General features: G+C 36.2%; 1 protein-coding gene across 1 annotated transcript; it reads left to right on the top strand.

The window, feature by feature from the left end:
* The first annotated feature begins 627 nt into the window (after positions 1 to 627).
* Positions 628 to 17,185, top strand: LOC112564635 (PAN2-PAN3 deadenylation complex catalytic subunit PAN2-like). Its single transcript, XM_025239591.1, has 29 exons — positions 628 to 683; positions 1,488 to 1,779; positions 2,011 to 2,192; positions 2,600 to 2,720; positions 3,017 to 3,094; positions 3,368 to 3,486; positions 3,851 to 3,995; positions 4,170 to 4,308; positions 4,899 to 4,975; positions 5,537 to 5,667; positions 5,842 to 6,011; positions 6,222 to 6,376; positions 6,788 to 6,916; positions 7,222 to 7,371; positions 7,669 to 7,874; positions 8,281 to 8,319; positions 8,574 to 8,707; positions 8,849 to 8,961; positions 10,034 to 10,132; positions 10,554 to 10,690; positions 11,369 to 11,483; positions 11,861 to 12,061; positions 13,474 to 13,564; positions 13,794 to 13,948; positions 14,191 to 14,276; positions 14,532 to 14,589; positions 14,798 to 14,977; positions 15,221 to 15,314; positions 15,493 to 17,185. The coding sequence occupies exons 2-29, from the start codon at positions 1,513 to 1,515 to the stop codon at positions 15,780 to 15,782; spliced, it is 3,861 nt and encodes a 1,286-aa protein (XP_025095376.1). The 5' UTR covers positions 628 to 683; positions 1,488 to 1,512; the 3' UTR covers positions 15,783 to 17,185.
* Positions 17,186 to 18,403: the final 1,218 nt, after the last annotated feature.

Below are 18,403 nucleotides of genomic sequence, written 5' to 3'. Positions count from 1 at the left end.
GAATTGATGCTCGAAGTCATCTTAAATGACCGCCGATTTGCTACCATATCGGGCTAACAGTGAGAACAGCTGAAGAAGCACGGTTGACATGCGTCCGTGCTTCAACTATAGCATCTCAATTGAAAAGCATCTGTATGATATCAGTTATAACTCTTCCATAACTGCATCAACTTTAATGAAGAAAGCACAACATAATCTCGCACGAAGGGCTGTGCCATTTTGCGTGAAAATTCAACATTGAAAAGGGGCCTCAAAGAAGTCATCTGTACCAAATTACCTCGACAAACATTGCTATATCTTCTAAACACACACACACCACAAACTTGTGTTACACGTTTGTACAAGGTGTATAATACAAGTTCGTGTACTCCATGGAGTTACATTACTATAATTTCTATAAATCTCTTTGGAGCACACTAATCACGGATAACCCCACTAACACCTGTGCGTGAGGCGACGCACCTTTACGGATAAAACTATATTAAATGTTTCCTTCCTCCCCCGAAAAAACTTTAAACGATACTTGAAGTTCAACTCATAAAATAAACACACAAACTATAGTCTACACATATATTGAAAAACATTTAATAGATTTATTCGAAACTGACGTATCTAAACTCTGTATTACTTTAATTTAAAATGGCGCCTAATCTGTTGCAGACGCTAAGAGTATTGTGAATTAGGTAAAGAGATTTCTCGTGTCCTTTAGAGAGAAAAAGAAAATAAGCAACGTCATGCGTGAACACTGACAAAGAAAATGCAGAAACAAAGATATTTCCTAGTCTTGTCGAATGGTAGCATTGTGTTCAAAAGACCAAGTTAAAAGGGAAAAAAAGGCATTTTCTGATTTGATGATTGCAATCTGCCGAGTCTAAAATTAATAAATAACAGTCGTGGATGATGATTATCATTGATAAGTCTTTCTGATGCACATCATTCCGAAGTAAATCAAATCCCTATTCCACTCTTTCCTTATTCTTCTTGAACACGTAGCGACTGTTATCCCATGTTTAGGATGTTCAGACAACGAATTTTTGACAATATCCAGCGGTCACAATCCTTTGAAAGTTGGTAAATGACAATAAGAACAGCAACGATTATAATAATAATAATGATGATGATGCAAGCAGATATTTATAGTTTGAGTAGAAACACTTTCAATCATAAATTTAGGGATTTCTGCAAGTCGATGACCGAGTGAAAAATGCACTTTTGTTAACAGCATATGTTAGAGGTATCCCTGAATAAATGATACAAATATAGAGGTTTGAAGTAATATTTATATAAAAGATTAAAAAATTTATATTATTTTGAAATGCAAAGGTTCATTCGTAATAGCAAAAACTGTACAAACAAGTAACTAATAAGCTTTGGTTTTTTTTCTGCCTGTGGTAAATTATTACAAAAGTATTGCAACCACATCTAGATATGAATAAAATTCGAATTTTTAAAATAGACAAAGCATCTATAGGTATTTAATTTTGCAGCTCAGAGACAGAAGAGTTGCTGAAGATGAACTTCCGAGGCATCCCTGGGGCTGGAAATTTTCATGGTAGAAGAGGTGTGCCGGGCCGACAAGACATCCTAATGGATTCTCACTTGATGGGACAAGAAGCCTTTCATGAACCCCGCCAAGGAGTTTCATCCATGTTTCCTGAACCTATTCCACCTGAAATGGATTACCGGACTGTGCACAGAGTTCTAGACTGTCTAAGTCACTATTCAGTGTCTTCAGTTTGCTTTGACAGAGAGGAACTTCTTTGGACAGGAACACATAGAGTAAGTAATGATCTTTTGGCAGCTGACAGTGATAAGTCAAACATGTTTTATCTTTTCTTAACAACTTTTATTATAGACATCATTCTTGATTATTAACTGAACAAAAAATGCTAAAAGTACAAATTTAATGGCATAATAAATTCACTGTAGAAAGAAATGATTGGTGCATTTATAGAGAAGGCATTTCCTTTTAATTTCTTGCTTCCTTGTTATCAATATTCTCACACACAGGGTCATGTCTCTTCATACTATGGAATGGACTTTCACAAGCACACAGCATTTCAAGTCTCTCCAGCTGACATAGCGGAGCCAGAGGTGCGTCAGATCCTTACTATTGATTCAGGGGTTTTGTCCTTGACAAGTACCAATCTGAGGTTGACTCTGCGCCGTGGTCTGCCGGTGTACAATTTCAGGTAATGTAAAAATTTCAGTTGGTTTATTTTTTTTTATATTTTAGAGTTGACATCAACATTGCAGCTCGTAACATCTGAAGGTGAGCCGGATGAAGCTGGTAAAATAACTCATCTTATTTGGAGTCCCATAGGATGTCTTCCACTAAGGCTGTAGGATAATGCAACATGCTCTTGAGTCTGGTAGTCAAGTATGTAAAGAATAGGTATAGATGGTGGTCTGTGTGAAGCACTGTAAATGAAGTGTCCACACTTTAGAATCTGAGTTAAGATTTTCATTCATTTCTTTTTACACTGTGCTGTTGGACCAGAGTTTTGGTCCCATAGTCATTATATTAAATCTGGTGCTTGACCTCTTTATATGACATTAGCTTTTTCAGAACCTGTCATCTTATTTGAAATGCTTGCAGTGATAATGACATGCAGCAGATGCAGTGTATGATTGAGATTGGTCCAGACTCAATTCGTCTTGGAGGTCATCATAATAAGGTTATTGAATTTAACACCCGAAAAGGTCAAGTTGTCAGTAAGGTAAGGAGCACAGAAATATTAAACAGTAGCAGCAGACTCATGAAATGCTTTTTGGTAGTTATTCCAAGACTCCTGAGTGCCTCAAATAAAAATTACACATAGGTGTGTAAAAATCCCTTATTTATTTCTGATGTGATCGGTGGCCTTATCGTGTTACGTGTCTTATGCAAAAAAAAAAAAACCAACATAAATTTATTTATAATCCAGCAAATTTCAATCCAGACACAACTTTTAACCTTGTTTAACATTGATTCACATAATGGAACTAAGTGTTGATTAGCATTTGCATATAATAGTTTGAAGTGGACAATGCTGGATGTGCTATCTTCCGACAAGCTGGAAAATATCTGTGTGCTGGAGATGCTGCAGGCAAGGTATGTCAACATAACTATGTTAATCATAATAATAATCATGTTTCTTCAATAAAGATAAAATATTGTAATCATCTGTAAGATGTTTCATAAATTACTAAGTCTTTATTTTATCTTCTAATTATAGGAAAACAATTTTCATTATATAATATATTGCATAATGTTTGTCCGTATTTAGAATTATTTGTACCAGTACAGAATAAAGTAACCTGTATCCAGGAACCATTACATAAAATATTAATGTTTCTTATTGTAACTATTTGTATCTGTTGCAAGGTTACTCTGTATGATGTCAGCACTATGCACAAGGAGCATGTGTTGGATGCTCACAGCAGCATGTTGTCAGACTTTGACATACAGGGGCACCTTCTTGTCACTTGTGGTTTCTCAAGAAGGTATGAACATTCTCAGTAAAAATCTATCAGCTGTGAAAGTTTGCAAAAAATTGCATAATTGGTCTTTTCTGTTTTTATCATTCTGAAATGTCTTGATGTCTGTTTCATTCATGCTCCTAGATGGACAACAAGGTCTTGGTCTAATGGAATCTAAACCTTTTAGCTTAGTTTCTTGTTCATTTAGGCTGGTTAAAGAACGAGCTGTCTCAGTGTATTGTAAAGTATGTTTTACTTGCATTGCATGCATATAGTGTTGTCTTGGTCAGGTAGACTTTATTTTTGATCGTAGGCAGTTTGCATAAAGAAGATTGAGTACTTTGCTGCAGAATCAGATACATTAAACTATATAATTAAATATTTGCAGAATGAATAACCTTGTGGCTGATCGCCTGTTGATGGTATACGACATGAGAGTAATGCGAGCCATGGCACCAATTCAAGTCTCCATTGATCCTACATTCCTGCGATTTGTACCTACTCTTTCCAATCATCTCATTGTGGTTTCACAGGTAATTATGTTAGTTAAATATGCACTATCTTTTAACATTGACTGTTTCTTGTAGTAACTTGATGGTTGTTGTAGTTTGACCTGTTTATAATTTTATTCAATCAGATATAATTTTTTTTATTCTCTTTATAGACTTTAAAAACAAATTATCCAAAAATATGTTACTTTGACACAGATGGGGAGTTTTCAGCTTACAGAAACCACTGCCATGACACCATCTATGATGATTTTCCCTATTGACACTCATGGTGCAGGTATCAGCAGTTTTGACATCTCAGAGACTTGCCAGGCTCTGGCCTTTGGAGATACAGCAGGTGGGATGATTGTGACTTTGTGAAGATCATAAAGGATTGTAGGAGGAGACAAATATAAAGATTGTAAACTTCACAATTCAAGAATTTTACAGAGAAGATGTTATCAAAATCAGAGAAATGTGTCTGATAAATGTTTTAGGTTTTTTTTTTTAAAACATTTCTGGAAAAGATTTTAGTATAAGATAGAATTTAGAAATTTTTTTTTGTAAGGCATGTAATTAAATTTGTTTATTTTATTAGCTAATATAGCCTCACGTTTACTCACAACAGGCTCGAGTATAAAAGTCCTTTTGTCTTGCTGCTATGGCTGGTAAATGGAACAGTATCACTTAACTGTTATAGTTAGGCATATGAGCATCCTTGTGACATCGCTATGACATCATAGTTGCAACTTCTACAACTAGTGGACCAAATCATTCATATAATATGGTATAGAATGATATGAAACATCACCTCTAACTATTTTAGTTATATGAACGTCCTTGATATCTAAAATATGCACAGCATGGTTCCAGCTTCTGCAACCAGTGGGGCATATCATTCTTGATGGCATATTACAACTTAGCAGTAAATGAAATTTCTTCTGACAGGATATGTGCACTTGTTTGCCAACAATGAACATGCTGTGTTCAACAGTTACGATCGACCAACAGAGTTTGCCGTTCCTGTAAGTGTTCTTCTTTGAAAGATTGTGCTCTCACACACACACACATCATTTGTGCTTACATGAGTGAAAGTCTAGTGGTGAGCTTGCTAATTATATGCATCATACATACATCTTATATACATGTACCCACATGAAATAGGGCCAGAAGCCTAAATCATTAAAGAATATTGCATCACACACACACACCCCTTCACATTTCCTTTCTTACACATACATTTGCACTCGTATTATCACGCTCACTTTTTCTCTGATACTCTGAATCTCTGTCACAACACTGTCACTCTCACACACACTTGCATACTCTTTTATACACATCCTCCCTCTCACACTTACATTCTTGCACATTTGTCGCACTCTCTTTCTCACACACACATACTCAAGCACCCACATGCAGTTTGTCTCGCACACAAACATCCTCTCTCATACACTCAATCTGTTAAATTGTATAATTTAAAAATGAAACTATAAAAATTTTTTTTATTTTCTTCCTGTGAGTAGCTTTTTTAAATGTTCACAAATTATTGTTTATGTGGATTTAAAAAAAAAAACGTCTCATTTCAGTTTGAACCACCTCTTCGAGGAATTCACATAACTGATGACCTGGCTTCATTGTCCACAGTTCCCATGATCTACCCTGTTAATGAACCACTTCTTTCAGACTGGCCATCTAGCATGACGGCCAAAATATATAGGTATGTTTCACTTGACAATATCATCCCTTATGTTCTTACCATGGTTTTTAACTTTTTTTTTCACAGTATGAGATGACATGGCCATAGGAGATAATAGGCTATATTTGCTCTTTAACCATCATACGGTTATTTCTTGCTTCTTAGTATTATTTTGCTTGCATTTGTGATTTTCAGAAAGCCAAAGCCTATTGATCCTGATATTCTTCGCTCCATGAAAGTTGTTCACAATGTTCATTGTGTTCCCAATCCTGGAAAGACACGCCGAAATCAGGTGCCCTACAAACTGGGTAAGGAAAATACATCCAACAGGACAGCCAGCATTCCAGAATCTCCTATTGGGCGAGGTAAGTTTATGATTCTCCACTTCCTCCCCCACTGCTTACCAAACAAAAAGTTTGAAGTAAGAAGAAACTTTACTAGAATGCATGTCTACTGGTGTATGTTAAGGTGAGGGTTAGGGTTAGAGTGAGGAACACAGTATATTGTAATTTTTATATATTAAAACAGACATTTATGGTATTAGAATTAGATACATTGTAAAATGTTTTTTGCAGGTGAAGATCCATTTGTAACAGTTCCCAAACATTATCAGCGCATGTTAATGCGCTATACTAAGCTTGATGACTTTGACTTCAGGCATTACAACAAAACCAATTATGCCGGGTTGATAGCCGAGCAAGCAAATTCCTACTGTAATGGTATGCTACAGGTAAAGAAACAAAAATGTCCTTGGTTAAAAAAAATGACAATCACCACTATAATGACAATACTACTGCGAAAGTTTAATCAAGACATGCTTTAATTTATTATTATTATTATGCCCAACATTTTTTTATTTAGTACAGTTTTGAAACTGTCTGCTTTATTGCTGCAAAAAGAACATTTCCATTACCACATATGCTTTAATGGACAATAAAATATGATAAAATTGTTTCTATTTTCATTTTTTAGATGAGCAGCTGTTGGGCCCCTTCTCTCATGATTACTATTAAAAGTATTAGTAAAGGATTAATTATTAAAACCCAATGGTTTGTCGTGAGCTGGATATTTTAGAAAGAAGCTTTTACACTTGCATTATCATTTATATTAAGACAGAAGTGACGATTTAATTTTCTTGCAGACATTGTATTTCATTGAGCCACTGAGAGCAACACTGTTGAGTCACATATGTCAGCGGGAGTTCTGCCTAGCATGTGAGTTGGGTTTCCTGTTCCACATGCTGGACACAAAAAAGGGGGAAGCATGCCAGGTAGGTAGACCATCACATGACTTCCTCCATGCAGTACACGTTTCACAGACTTTGAGTGCTTTTTGAAATGCCCATTCATAACAAAAGGACATGGTTCTCCAGTCTCAGATAAAGATTTTACGAGTAAGTTAGCTATTGATAGAACTCCAGTGGGGGTTTTCTACTTTATAGTTTTTTCCAATTCATTTGATTGCTTGGTGCAAAAATTATCCTCTTACTATACAATCTATAATGGAAGTTATTTCACAACATACAGTTTCTAACCCTTGACATTCCTGCCCAGATTTTTTTTTTCCCACTTGTAGGCAAAAAACTTTTTGAGAGCTTTTCGCACAATACCAGAGGCATCTGCTTTGAGTCTGGTATTAACAGAGACAGAGGAGGCCAATGGTCAGGCCAATATTCCTCGCCTTATTCCCAGCTGGCATCGCTTTGTCCTGCATCAGATTCATTCGGTACTGTGGCATCTTCCTGCTTGTTGCTGCACATTTTTAATATAGATATATGTCATATGTGTGTCTAAGAAAGTGATGTGTGCTTGAAATTGTGTGTGAATGAAGAGTTTAATGTGGCAATTTTATGTTTTTTATTGGTTTTCAGTTTTCCATTGCTGGCATAGCTTTATTTCATGCATTTTCATAAAAATACTGGAATATTCTTTTCATTCTTTATTTTTCGAACAGTGTACAGCAGGGATTTTAGTCTGAAAGATCTGTTAATTAATAATAAAGAATTAATTTTGCAAACAATAGGAAACCTGCCAGCAAGCAGATGTGACAACAGATGCAAGTGAAGCAGGTAGAAACAAAGAAGCTACAGCAACAGAAACTGTCCCCGAGAAAAAGCAAGAGAGCAGTGCTAGCAAAGCCAAGAAAAAGAAGAAGAAAAACAAGAAGAAGGAAGACAACAAAGTAGAGTCTGTGGATCCTGGAGAGGAAGGTGCAGTGAGGGAGGACAGGTGAGTGTCAAGACAAAAATTTTATTTCTTATCCCAGTGATGATGATGACAAATATTACTAGACAAAAGTCTTTTTTTCTCATCCTTGTAACCTTATGAAGAAGATATGAGTGAGTTGAGCTAAGAAATATTGTAGCTGCACAGCACATTAACATAGGTGGGGTTATTGCACATAAGCACGTGTACAAGAAATAGAATGAATGGGATGACATTGTGTGCATTGATTTTATTATTGTGCTTCTTCGTGTTTCTGCAGCATCTTTTGGAATACAATATATACTTGTTCCATCTACTTTTTTGTGTCACATGACAAATGGCGCATGTGTTTTGTGCAGTTTCCATTTGGCAGTGAAAACTGTACAGCTGACAGTGATTTTCCTAAAAATGAACTTTGTTTTCCAATTAGTGCAAGGGCAGTGGAGGACCAGCAAGATGAACCGGTGAAGTAAGTGCATGGCAGACATTTTGTGACTCCATATCTATAATAAAATTTTTTGGAGAGGAGAAATTAAAAAAATTTTTCTCTTTTATTTTGTATTTCTTGCTGACATGTTCTTGTAAATATGGAGATTCTCTACTGATAATTGGGTATTTTGAAGTGGCTCTAACAAATAATTTACAAATGTCAAATAATGTCAGAAGACAGCTATGTATTAATTCCACAATGTTTGATAGAGCCTCAAAAATATTTTTTTCCAGATCAGAGGAGGTGTCCTTGGTTCTCGAGCTTTTTGCAATAAAATTCAAGTCATCATTTCAATGCCGATGTGGAGTGGAAACATGGCGTGACATGCAGACCATGCTTATCACTCTCAACTACCCATCTCCAGCAGGTATTGTTTTGCTGTGCACACTTCACTAATGCCTAAGAGCATATCACGTGGACAAAGCATCAGATAAGGATTGTTTCTCTTACATCCTTGTCAAAAGAGTGAAATAAATGTTTGAACTCTCTATTTTTCTGGACATCACAGCTTCAGGAAATGCAATACAGCAGATGACCTTTGCAGAAGTGCTACATCATAGCCTGACAGGACAGAGTACGATGCAGACATGGTGCAATGAGTGTGATCGCTACCAACAGCACGTAAGATGGCTGTTCTTTTAACACTTTGCAGTGTAAAAGTAGTAGCCACTCAGCTCAATATCCTTAATACTATTTCATTGCATATTCAAAAAGAGATAAGGAGCAATAATAACTTATGCAGTAGCTATGAATTCATTTTTTTTAACGTCTTTGATCCATTTAATAAATAATAACAATGTAAGATTTGTGAAGTGCTTACTCACACTCATAAGGAGCATATCTTAAGAACAAGAATGAGACATGGACAACATACCCAGGAAGAAGAGCAAACATGTGAACGATGGAAGGATAAACAACAGAACTGATGATGAATAAAAGACAAATGCAGAAAATGCAAAGAGAAATCAAGTAACAAGGACTGAGAATATATTAATTCTGCAAAGGAAGATGAATAGAGAAGTAGCAATAAGTATAAAAGGGAAAAGGGTGTGAAAAAGGACTAGCATTTTGTAGACTGTAGTTAGGAGTAATACTTAAGGAAGATTACTAGAATTATTCCAGATTTAAGCCATTTTCTGCCCTGTACATTTGTAAAGGGATTCAGGCTAGACTCAAACACATTTTGTGTCATGTTTGTTTGAATTCATTAAAGTCTGTGATGTTACTTTGCAGACAGTGTGATTCTTCTCCATATTTACACAAATTCATGAAAACAGTTGTGAAGATGACGAATTTTGATGGTGGTGAAGGTTGGGGTCATGTGACACGTGGTTTCCTCTTTAAATGTTTAACATCATGCATTTCGCTGTTCAGAATGCTTTGCCAGTGTGTGAGGGAGTAAAGGATAACTTTATGTATCCATCAGCAGCTTTTTTGTTTCAGCAGATCACTACAGAATTTCTTTTCAACAGATCAAATAGAGTTTATTGTAGGAATATATATATATTAATCACCCATGTTTTGTTTATGTAGAGTAAATATAGTATATGCTACATATTATAAAATTTTTTCAGTACCTTCTGGTTTAATATTCATTTGTATTTTGGATGAATTATAATTTGTTACTGTTTTTGTTCGTTGTGTTTTTGAGTTAATGCTTTGGCTGTATTGTGACTGAAACAGTTTCTTGCAGATACAGAGAAGAAGGGTTACTTCTCTGCCAGACATCCTAGCCATAGATTGTCATCTGGAGAATGAGAAGGAGCTTAACTTTTGGAAAGCACAACTACAGGTAGTTTTCATGTTTATTATTTCAGCCATTTTTCATACTTTGGTAAATAAGAAAAAAACATTTTTGTGAAGTATACAATAAGTGCAGACTTTAAACTAAATTTAATGGGGTTTCAATGACTCAAAGTACCTTTTATTTTCATTATTCAGTCATTCCTGTATTGTATGTGTTAAAACATTGTTGTATTGAAATCATTTTAAAATACATGAAAGTGTTTAGCTGAAAAAAAAACTTAAATTTTGCTTGTTTTAGTTCTTTCATACTCATTTACAATTGTTACCTTTTGGTAAATGTAATTGCATATAATTTATAATTTTGCAAGCAAGTAAACAGCTTGAAGGCAATGCAAAACAATGTTTTTATAATTTTTTCATAGATTATAGTTTGCCATCCAAATTTTACTCATTCCATATAACTCTAGATTTTAAAGAGCCAAGATGAAGAAGCAGGGGACTCTGAAAGTCTTAAGTCAATCTCAAGACCCAGAACAAAGTGTCGTTATGGAGCTGCCTGCAGAAGGAAAGATTGTCGCTACTGGCACGGGGGAGACAGGAACAAGTTTGTATTTTTAATTACTTACATGTGCAGTTAAAGTTATCAAAAAGTGGATTTGATTCTGTGACTCTTTTCAGTGGAAGAAACAGATTTTCACATGCTTACACATTTGTATATTTTTTTTTTTGTGCTAGAGATTAATTGCCTTTTTTAAAAAAAATCCTGTCTCAAGACACCAGTTTGGTCTGATCATCATAACTTCTGACATTATGTCGTCTTGAGCTGTGACATAAAAGTTGTTGCAGCAAGTTCCAAAACCTAATGGAGATGAAAATAGTTACAATATTTGTTAGTGCTTGGCATAGGTTACTGGACAAGCTCATTGCATCAATGAAGTATTCTCATGATCATAAGGTGGGTAAGCATCTATATACTCAACTGTATGATCATTTATGCAAGTTTAAGTTACTTTTGTTAACATTGATGTAATAATGATAAAAAAGAAAATTGGGTTTTCGGAGATTATCTTGAATTTCTTAATGCTTCTGGACTTTCTTATATTATGCCTGGTGCAAAGAAATCCTAGAAGGTATTATTTTTTTATTGATATATATTTATATACACAGATGGTGTGGACTGAAATTCCTGATTTGTCATCCTTGGAATTTTGCATGGTTAGCAAGGGCAAAGAATCAACTAGAGAATAGAGACAGTTATCTGATTTTTTTTGTTGTTTTGCAGTGATCGCCAGGCTGATAGCTTTGGAGGACAATATGGTCCCAGCTGGATTCCCATGGGACTACAAATTAAGCTTCAGGAGGATGGAGATGTTTCCATTCAGGAAATTTCTGATGAGGTAAGATTTGTGAACTTTTGAACCGTTCCATGTTTGTTTCTAGAGAGTCTGAACAGATTTTAACTTGGCTCAATTACATGAACTTAAATTTTTGCTAAAGGATCCAGGCCATATCAGTTTCAGACTGATGCTATATGTTTAGAAATGATATCTTGTATCAGACATATTGAATGTATTCATAATACTAGCCTGGATGTCCATCTAGACCTAATGACAGATGTAAAATAACACTATTTGTAACCAAAAATATTCCATTTTTTAATGGTGTCTTTATATTTCTGTGAAAGGTGTGACAATTTTTTGGATTGATTAGATGTGAAGAAGAGTTTTGTCATTTTGGTAACTAGCTTTTTAAATTGTGTTACATTTACACCTAGGAACCACTGCCTGAAGATGAGAATAGACGGAAGGAGATATACGAAGTATATGCTGTGGTATATTGCATCCATCAGCAAGATACAGGTCGCCATCTGGTTACCAGTGTTAAAGTGGGTGAACCATACCATCAGCGTAAAGAAGGTGTCACTTGTCATCAGTGGTATCTCTTCAATGATTTCAGCATTACTCCCATTGAAAAGGTAGAAAAACCATGTTTGCTGCAGTTGGCAAAATAACTGCAACTAGTAATAGATAAATAATTGTTCTTTATGGCGTGCTTATGGTTGCCGCCTGTATAAATTTGTATAAATCTGTATAAATATCACACATTTGAACATGCTGTGATGCACTTTTAAAGTAATTTTTAGCATTTTCTAGGTTAAAATCTGATAACAGTTTGAAATTGGCCAGCTGCTGTCCGTAGACTTGTATTAAATTTTGCCGCAGGAAGTAAATGGCAAAGCATTAGCATCCTCTGGGGTGGTGGGGGATGTCAAGAGCCTGTGCCTGATTTCTAAAAAGCTTTAAAGTCTTACCACCTCTGTGTTTAGGGCAAAGGTGTTTAGGGAGGGAGTGTCTTAACAATGCCAGAAAATGTTATGCTGAAGAATGGGGGGCCCAGGGAGTTGAAAGGTGAAAGTTGATTTGTGTGGGCTGGAGGAATGACTAAAAGAAGTTAGACACAGCTACCATGTCTCACACAGGTCATATCAGTTAAAGAAAAGAAACTGGATAAACTGAGGAAGCAATGAGAGGACATGGTGTGGAATATGTTTGTCCAAAACAATGTAATATAGTTTAATATATTAATATACATATAATTAATATACATATTAATATAATTTGATAATGGGAGAGTGAGTCTTTGACAACAGACAATCTATACAATGTCAAAAAAGGGACCCATCAAAGCAAAAGAGGGTCCCAACAAAACTAAAACAATTTGTCAATTTCACTTTATATATTTGAAATGTAGTAGAATAAAGTGCAAACTCCTTTAATAATTTAAAAGAAATTGAAGATACAGATGAAGTCAATATGATGCCCTTCTTGAAATCTAAAAGTGTTCAAAGTCTGAGGAAGTGTTATGGACAAATATACAGTTATTCACCAGTTAAGAATATTTTGACAATATGGCTTATAAAGCATTACAGTTAAAGTTAGCTACTACCCTCCCTTTGTTTAGTTTTGGGCGGTCCGGTGGCACAATGGTTAGCGCCTGTCTCTGATACACTGAAGGTTGAGTTTCCTGGGTTCAGCTCTTATCTCAGGCATGCCATTTTTTCTTTGCATGTGGCATTTGTTTACAGGGCTGACTGCCTTGGTGTCATATAACCTTAGTTGCTGGTTTGGCATAAAACACCAATTCCCATCCCTACCCCCTCTTAGTTTAGTTTCAGTTCTCTTTGAAATACCCAGCATGGCTGAACAATTACAGCTGTGTTTGCCTTATAGTGAGTCTCCGTTAGCCTGGGCCCAGTTTTTGAAATCTTAGAATAATCCCTGAAGGCATCTTCATTTACCACAAAGTACTTGCTTTGTCATACTGTGACCCACCTTAGTTGGTATTGGATGTATGCCTTCATGTCGAGCTCATGCTCTTGCTTTGCAGCCTGAGAATGTGGCTGTAGACCTTGCCTGGAGATTGCCTTGCATTGTTTATTTCTCACGCCGTACAATCTTGCAGCATCATGATACAACAGGTACTATTTCTTGGTAAATATTTTCCTTTGTGTAGTTAAGCATGTCTGAAGCTCTTAGATATATTAATGTGTCAGAATTACATTCAGTTTTATCACAGTGACCAGGATAATGATCATCTGTATTAACTGAAGATACCCCCTTTCATAACAGAAATCAGATTATAAATGTCACCATGTTGGCTTGAAATCCCGCTTTCTTAGGGTTGCTCTTTTCTGTCCATTTATACAGTACGTAGCTGGTGCAAGCCTGACATTTTGTACAATGACCCAGCATTGATAAATCCCAAGAGACGAAAGATTACATTCCTACCACTACAGCATGATGAGGTGCTTGTTAAGGGAGATCTGGTTGGTCTGGATGCCGAGTTTATTTCTCTCAAGGAGGTAAGGCCATTGATGTTGTGGTCAAGGAGATGGGCTTAAATGAAGGCAGTAGTTCACTACAGTATTTTGCTGTCCTAAATGGTTTGTCACTCTGTTTGATCAAAAAAGGGATAGATAGGGTTCTTTTGCATGGAATCCCTTTGTCATATTTTATTAACATTTGTGATTACCTGATGCTGAAAACATTTAAAGAAAATTTTTTATGAAAGTTTTTCAAATACTTTGAAAACTTTTGCAAACAGGAGGAAGCAGAGCTGCGTAGTGATGGCACAAAGTCTACAATAAGGCCATCACATAACAGCCCTGGACGGATCACATGCATTCGAGGGTAAAGTAAAATGTCTTTTGATCTTTATTTAGTGACAGAGCCATAGAAGGTGCATCTTTAATCCTTTGTATAAGCTGGTACTAGCTCCGATGGTTGAATTTCTCACCACACAGTAGATTGCCTTTAAAGATAAAAGGTCTCCACTTTTAATATTACAGTCATGATAATTAATTGGGTCTTTTGCATCTTAGTGTGCCAAAGCTTTTTAGATATTTTATCTCTCTGCTTTTAACCCATTTGAGTCTCTTTTTTCAGACAAGGTGAACATGTTGGAGAACCATTTATTGATGACTACATTCTTACCCCAGAACATGTAAGTTGAAAACAGATAACAAATGATTTATTTTTGTTCTCAATTGCCTCATATTTGCCTGTCCTAGGAATTATTCAGTGTGAATGAGTCCTTTTTCACCATTTCTAGAATAGCAGACAGTCATGGAAACAAGTTTCTTGCCACTATTTATGTACTCTAGATCTTTGGTTTTAATATTTACTCAGGATTTATTAACATTTAATTTTAGGTGACAGACTATCTGACTGAATTTTCTGGCATTGAGCCGAGTGAGTTAGATCCGAGTACATCTACCAAGCATTTGACCACGTTGAAGTCTTCCTACCAAAAATTGAGGTGTCTGCTTAACATTGGTGTGGTCTTTGTTGGTCATGGGCTTAAGAAGGATTTCAAAGTCATCAATCTCCAAGCAAGTAGTTTTTATTTTTAAATATCTTATAAAACTGAATGAATAAATCAACAAACACTAGTAACGTTATTAACGATTGGTTGAATATTCATCCTAATAACCTTATCCTTTTGTAGACCTAGTCCGAGACTTTCTTTTTTTATTTTCTAGCAAGAATTGTGAAAATATTTTTGCTAAAAAAAAAATCAAAACTGAAAAACTAAACTATCTTCCATCATTGCTTAATTTTTATTATATTCACAGGTACCCAAAGAACAAAACATTGATACTGTGCAGCTATTTCATCTTCCTCGTCAGCGTTTTGTCTCCCTGAGATTTCTTGCTTGGTACTTCCTGGGTGAGTATTAAAGATCTTTACAAAGAAGCAGCAGTAGAAATTTATTGTATTATCTTGGAGTTTGAAATAATTGTCATGTTATGTTGTAAATGGTGCTAATAAAAGTCACTTCAGAGAAATAACTTCAACAGTTTAATAAAATTTTATGATTTATGGGTAAAATTGTTTGCCTGAACAGATAAGAACATCCAGTCCGGAGGCCATGACTCCGCTGAAGATGCCCGCACAGCGCTGCAGCTATACCGCAGGTATCGTGAACTTGAGACTGAGGGACCAGAACAACTTCATGCAGCCATCAAAGATTTGTATGAGACAGGCCGCAAGATGTCATGGAAGATTCCAGATTCAGAACTTGTTGATCCAGATACCTGGAAAGGACCTGACCCTGATGCAGGCGATTCTGCTAGCCCTTGGCCTGCTCCGGATTCTGAGGATGACTTGTTGGACAACCTCATGGGCTATTTGTGAGCTGTAATGGGTGAACTGCAGTCCCATTTACAAAGATGCCATGACCAATAGCTGGTGATCTTCAACCTCAGTTCTTCACATTAAAATGTTCTGTCTTGCGTGTGGCTGGCTGACAGTAGCAGCCTTACATGCCTGTCATCAATGGTTTTAGCTATTGCTTTGAGATACATAGATGTCTCTGAAATTAGGCCAAGAGAACCTCCTATGGCAAATCTATCACAAGACTGAACCTCAAGGCATGTGCTGGATATTACCAAGAGGATCATGATTTACTTCCAGTCCTCTCTCAAAAACAGATCTGCCTCAGTCTCTAGCTATAAAGTTTATGCAATGTATGCTGTTCACAAAGGAAGACAATTAGAATGGACAGAGAACTATAATCTTTTGTCAGACCTGCAACATCTTCACATCGTTTTCAAACCGTGACATCATTGGATCTGTGGCTACCCTCCCCTTTCTTTTATTTCCCTATGTATTAAAATGCATAGGATGTACATATAGTAATACTGATTTATCATCTGGTGTTGACAAGATGAAAGCTCACTGCCTGCTGCAGTTCTCATGTCGTATATTACACAGCAGTCCATTTAGGGTCCATTAAAGAAGAGAGTAGGATTTTTTTCTATTAGCAGACTTTCACATTGTCATTGTATTATAAAGGAAAGGTTCCCCACCCACCCAAAAAAAAAACCCCAAAAAACAAAACTGTAATTGTTTAATAAAGTTCTTGGTTCCATATAGCAATATGGGCAGCTAAATCTTGTCGCATTTATAAAGAGAGCAGCATTAAGATGTTTTTGATTGTGTAAGTGGATGGCAGATCTTTAAAAATAAGCTTATTTCTATATTTCATTTGCCAACCAGGGTTTTCAATTGGTTGCAACACTTGATGGAGTGCTATGTTCACAGTTTGGACAGAAAGTGTTCAAATACCCATGTTCATTTGAACGATTTGTTGAAAAATATTGTAATAAATTCATCAAAAGACCTTACTTGCAGAGTTTCATTTTTAACCATGTATGTTGAGCATATATTTTAAAAAGAGATTGTGCCCAGCTTTAAGTCAGTTTTATGACTGAATAGCTTAGTGTTAGAGAATTGTGACTGCTTCAACCATCACAAAGAACGAACTATGGCATCATCTTTAGATTTTGAATTTCACTAACCATGTAACAGCAACTCATGACTGCAGCATAACAGGTATGGACAGTAAACGGAACCTTACGACTGAAGCAGCAAGGGTTTTTTAAAAATTTATTACTCCTGCCCACATTCTCTCGTTTTGTCATTGGGTGCATGCAAGCTGTAATTTTTCAGGATTTGGGATTTTGGCAATATCACTTCTGTAAGATTATATTTTAATAAGAACATGTATTTGTAAAATATCTATTTACTTTTAAAAATAAAAAAACCTTGCTTGACAAGTTGCTCTGATCTTTATTGAAGAGATCTTTGAGTGAAGGAGTAGAATGCATGTTATGCACATTTGTGAGGTGATGCATAATTTTCCATACTTGGTAGGGAACTTGATCTTATGGCTGTGTCAGATCCTATTGTAGTATGTTTTCAATCTCAAGGAGATAAGCTTATATAAGACCATAAGCTTACATTTTTTATCACTATGACTGGCCATAGTTTAAATGGTCATGTGGCGGTAAGCGGTCGACACAAATACTACCAATCCTAGCCAAGATGGCTACAAACTGTGGTACAGTGGGGAAGATGCCAGACATGAGTACATCTTGGGCTGCCTCGTGCACAGTAAGGTGATCAGAGTCATCAGATGTACCCGTATTCAGCTTAGCCAACTCCTTACCCCCTCCCCCCAAACAAAAAATCAAGGAGGGCCACATGGCACTCACCAAACCGACTTTATCCTGCTGCCAACGCTTCAAATCCAGCAAATTATTTCAGAAACCCATGGGATAAAAACTTGGTTTTGAAAGCTTTGGATAAAAGTTAACTGGCTTAACTGGTCAAGCCCCTTTGTGTCGCTCTTCCCTAGTGAGCTTGTATGCATTTTATTTTTCTGTACTGTTTTTCTAACTGTAGCTTGAATCATTATTTCTATTTTTGTTTTCTGTTCTTTGAGATGTATATTCACTTTGAGATTTGTTTACTCTTGCATCGCTTTACGTTCTCCTCCCCTCTACCTGTCCATGGCTATGACAGTAATTATAAGGGACTGAAGTGAAGCATGATCCTCCCCCACTGCGACTCCCCACAGTTTCTGCTCATCTTGTCTTCAGATTACTTCCCCAACCCCCTTTCTTCAAACCAACACACAGTGAATGTCACACTAATGTCAGAAGGGAGGGGCGAGAGACCAAGAGAAGTGATGGGAACTGAAATATAACGGGGCGGGGGAGGTGAATAACGAAAGGAAGTTAATTTACACCTTCCCTACAGTCTAAGATCTCTCTCACTTCATCGTTTTTGTCCGTTTTTGATAATCGCATGATTTGAAAATACTCAGTGAAAGGTCACGATCGTAGCCTGTAAACCTTTAAAAGGAAGTAATATATCAGCGATAGTAGGTCAGGCTATTTTTATCGTCACGTCATCGAAATCAGGACGATTGTCTGCGTTCAGCGACAGTAGATATTGTTTGATACTTATAG

Source organism: Pomacea canaliculata, linkage group LG5 (assembly GCF_003073045.1).
Source record: "Pomacea canaliculata isolate SZHN2017 linkage group LG5, ASM307304v1, whole genome shotgun sequence".
Taxonomy (NCBI): Eukaryota; Metazoa; Mollusca; class Gastropoda; order Architaenioglossa; family Ampullariidae; genus Pomacea; species Pomacea canaliculata.
The sequence above is the reverse complement of the archived record's forward strand: the minus strand, read 5'-3'. Positions and strand labels throughout refer to the sequence as shown.

Coding starts and splice junctions, on each gene's coding strand:
- LOC112564635 (XM_025239591.1), top strand. CDS start 1,513: ATGAACTTCCGAGGCATCCCTGGGGCTGGAAATTTTCATGGTAGAAGA. Junction 11,484..11,860: donor TTCAGGAAATTTCTGATGAG/GTAAGATTTGTG, acceptor ATTTACACCTAG/GAACCACTGCCTGAAGATGA. Junction 15,315..15,492: donor TCTTGCTTGGTACTTCCTGG/GTGAGTATTAAA, acceptor TTGCCTGAACAG/ATAAGAACATCCAGTCCGGA.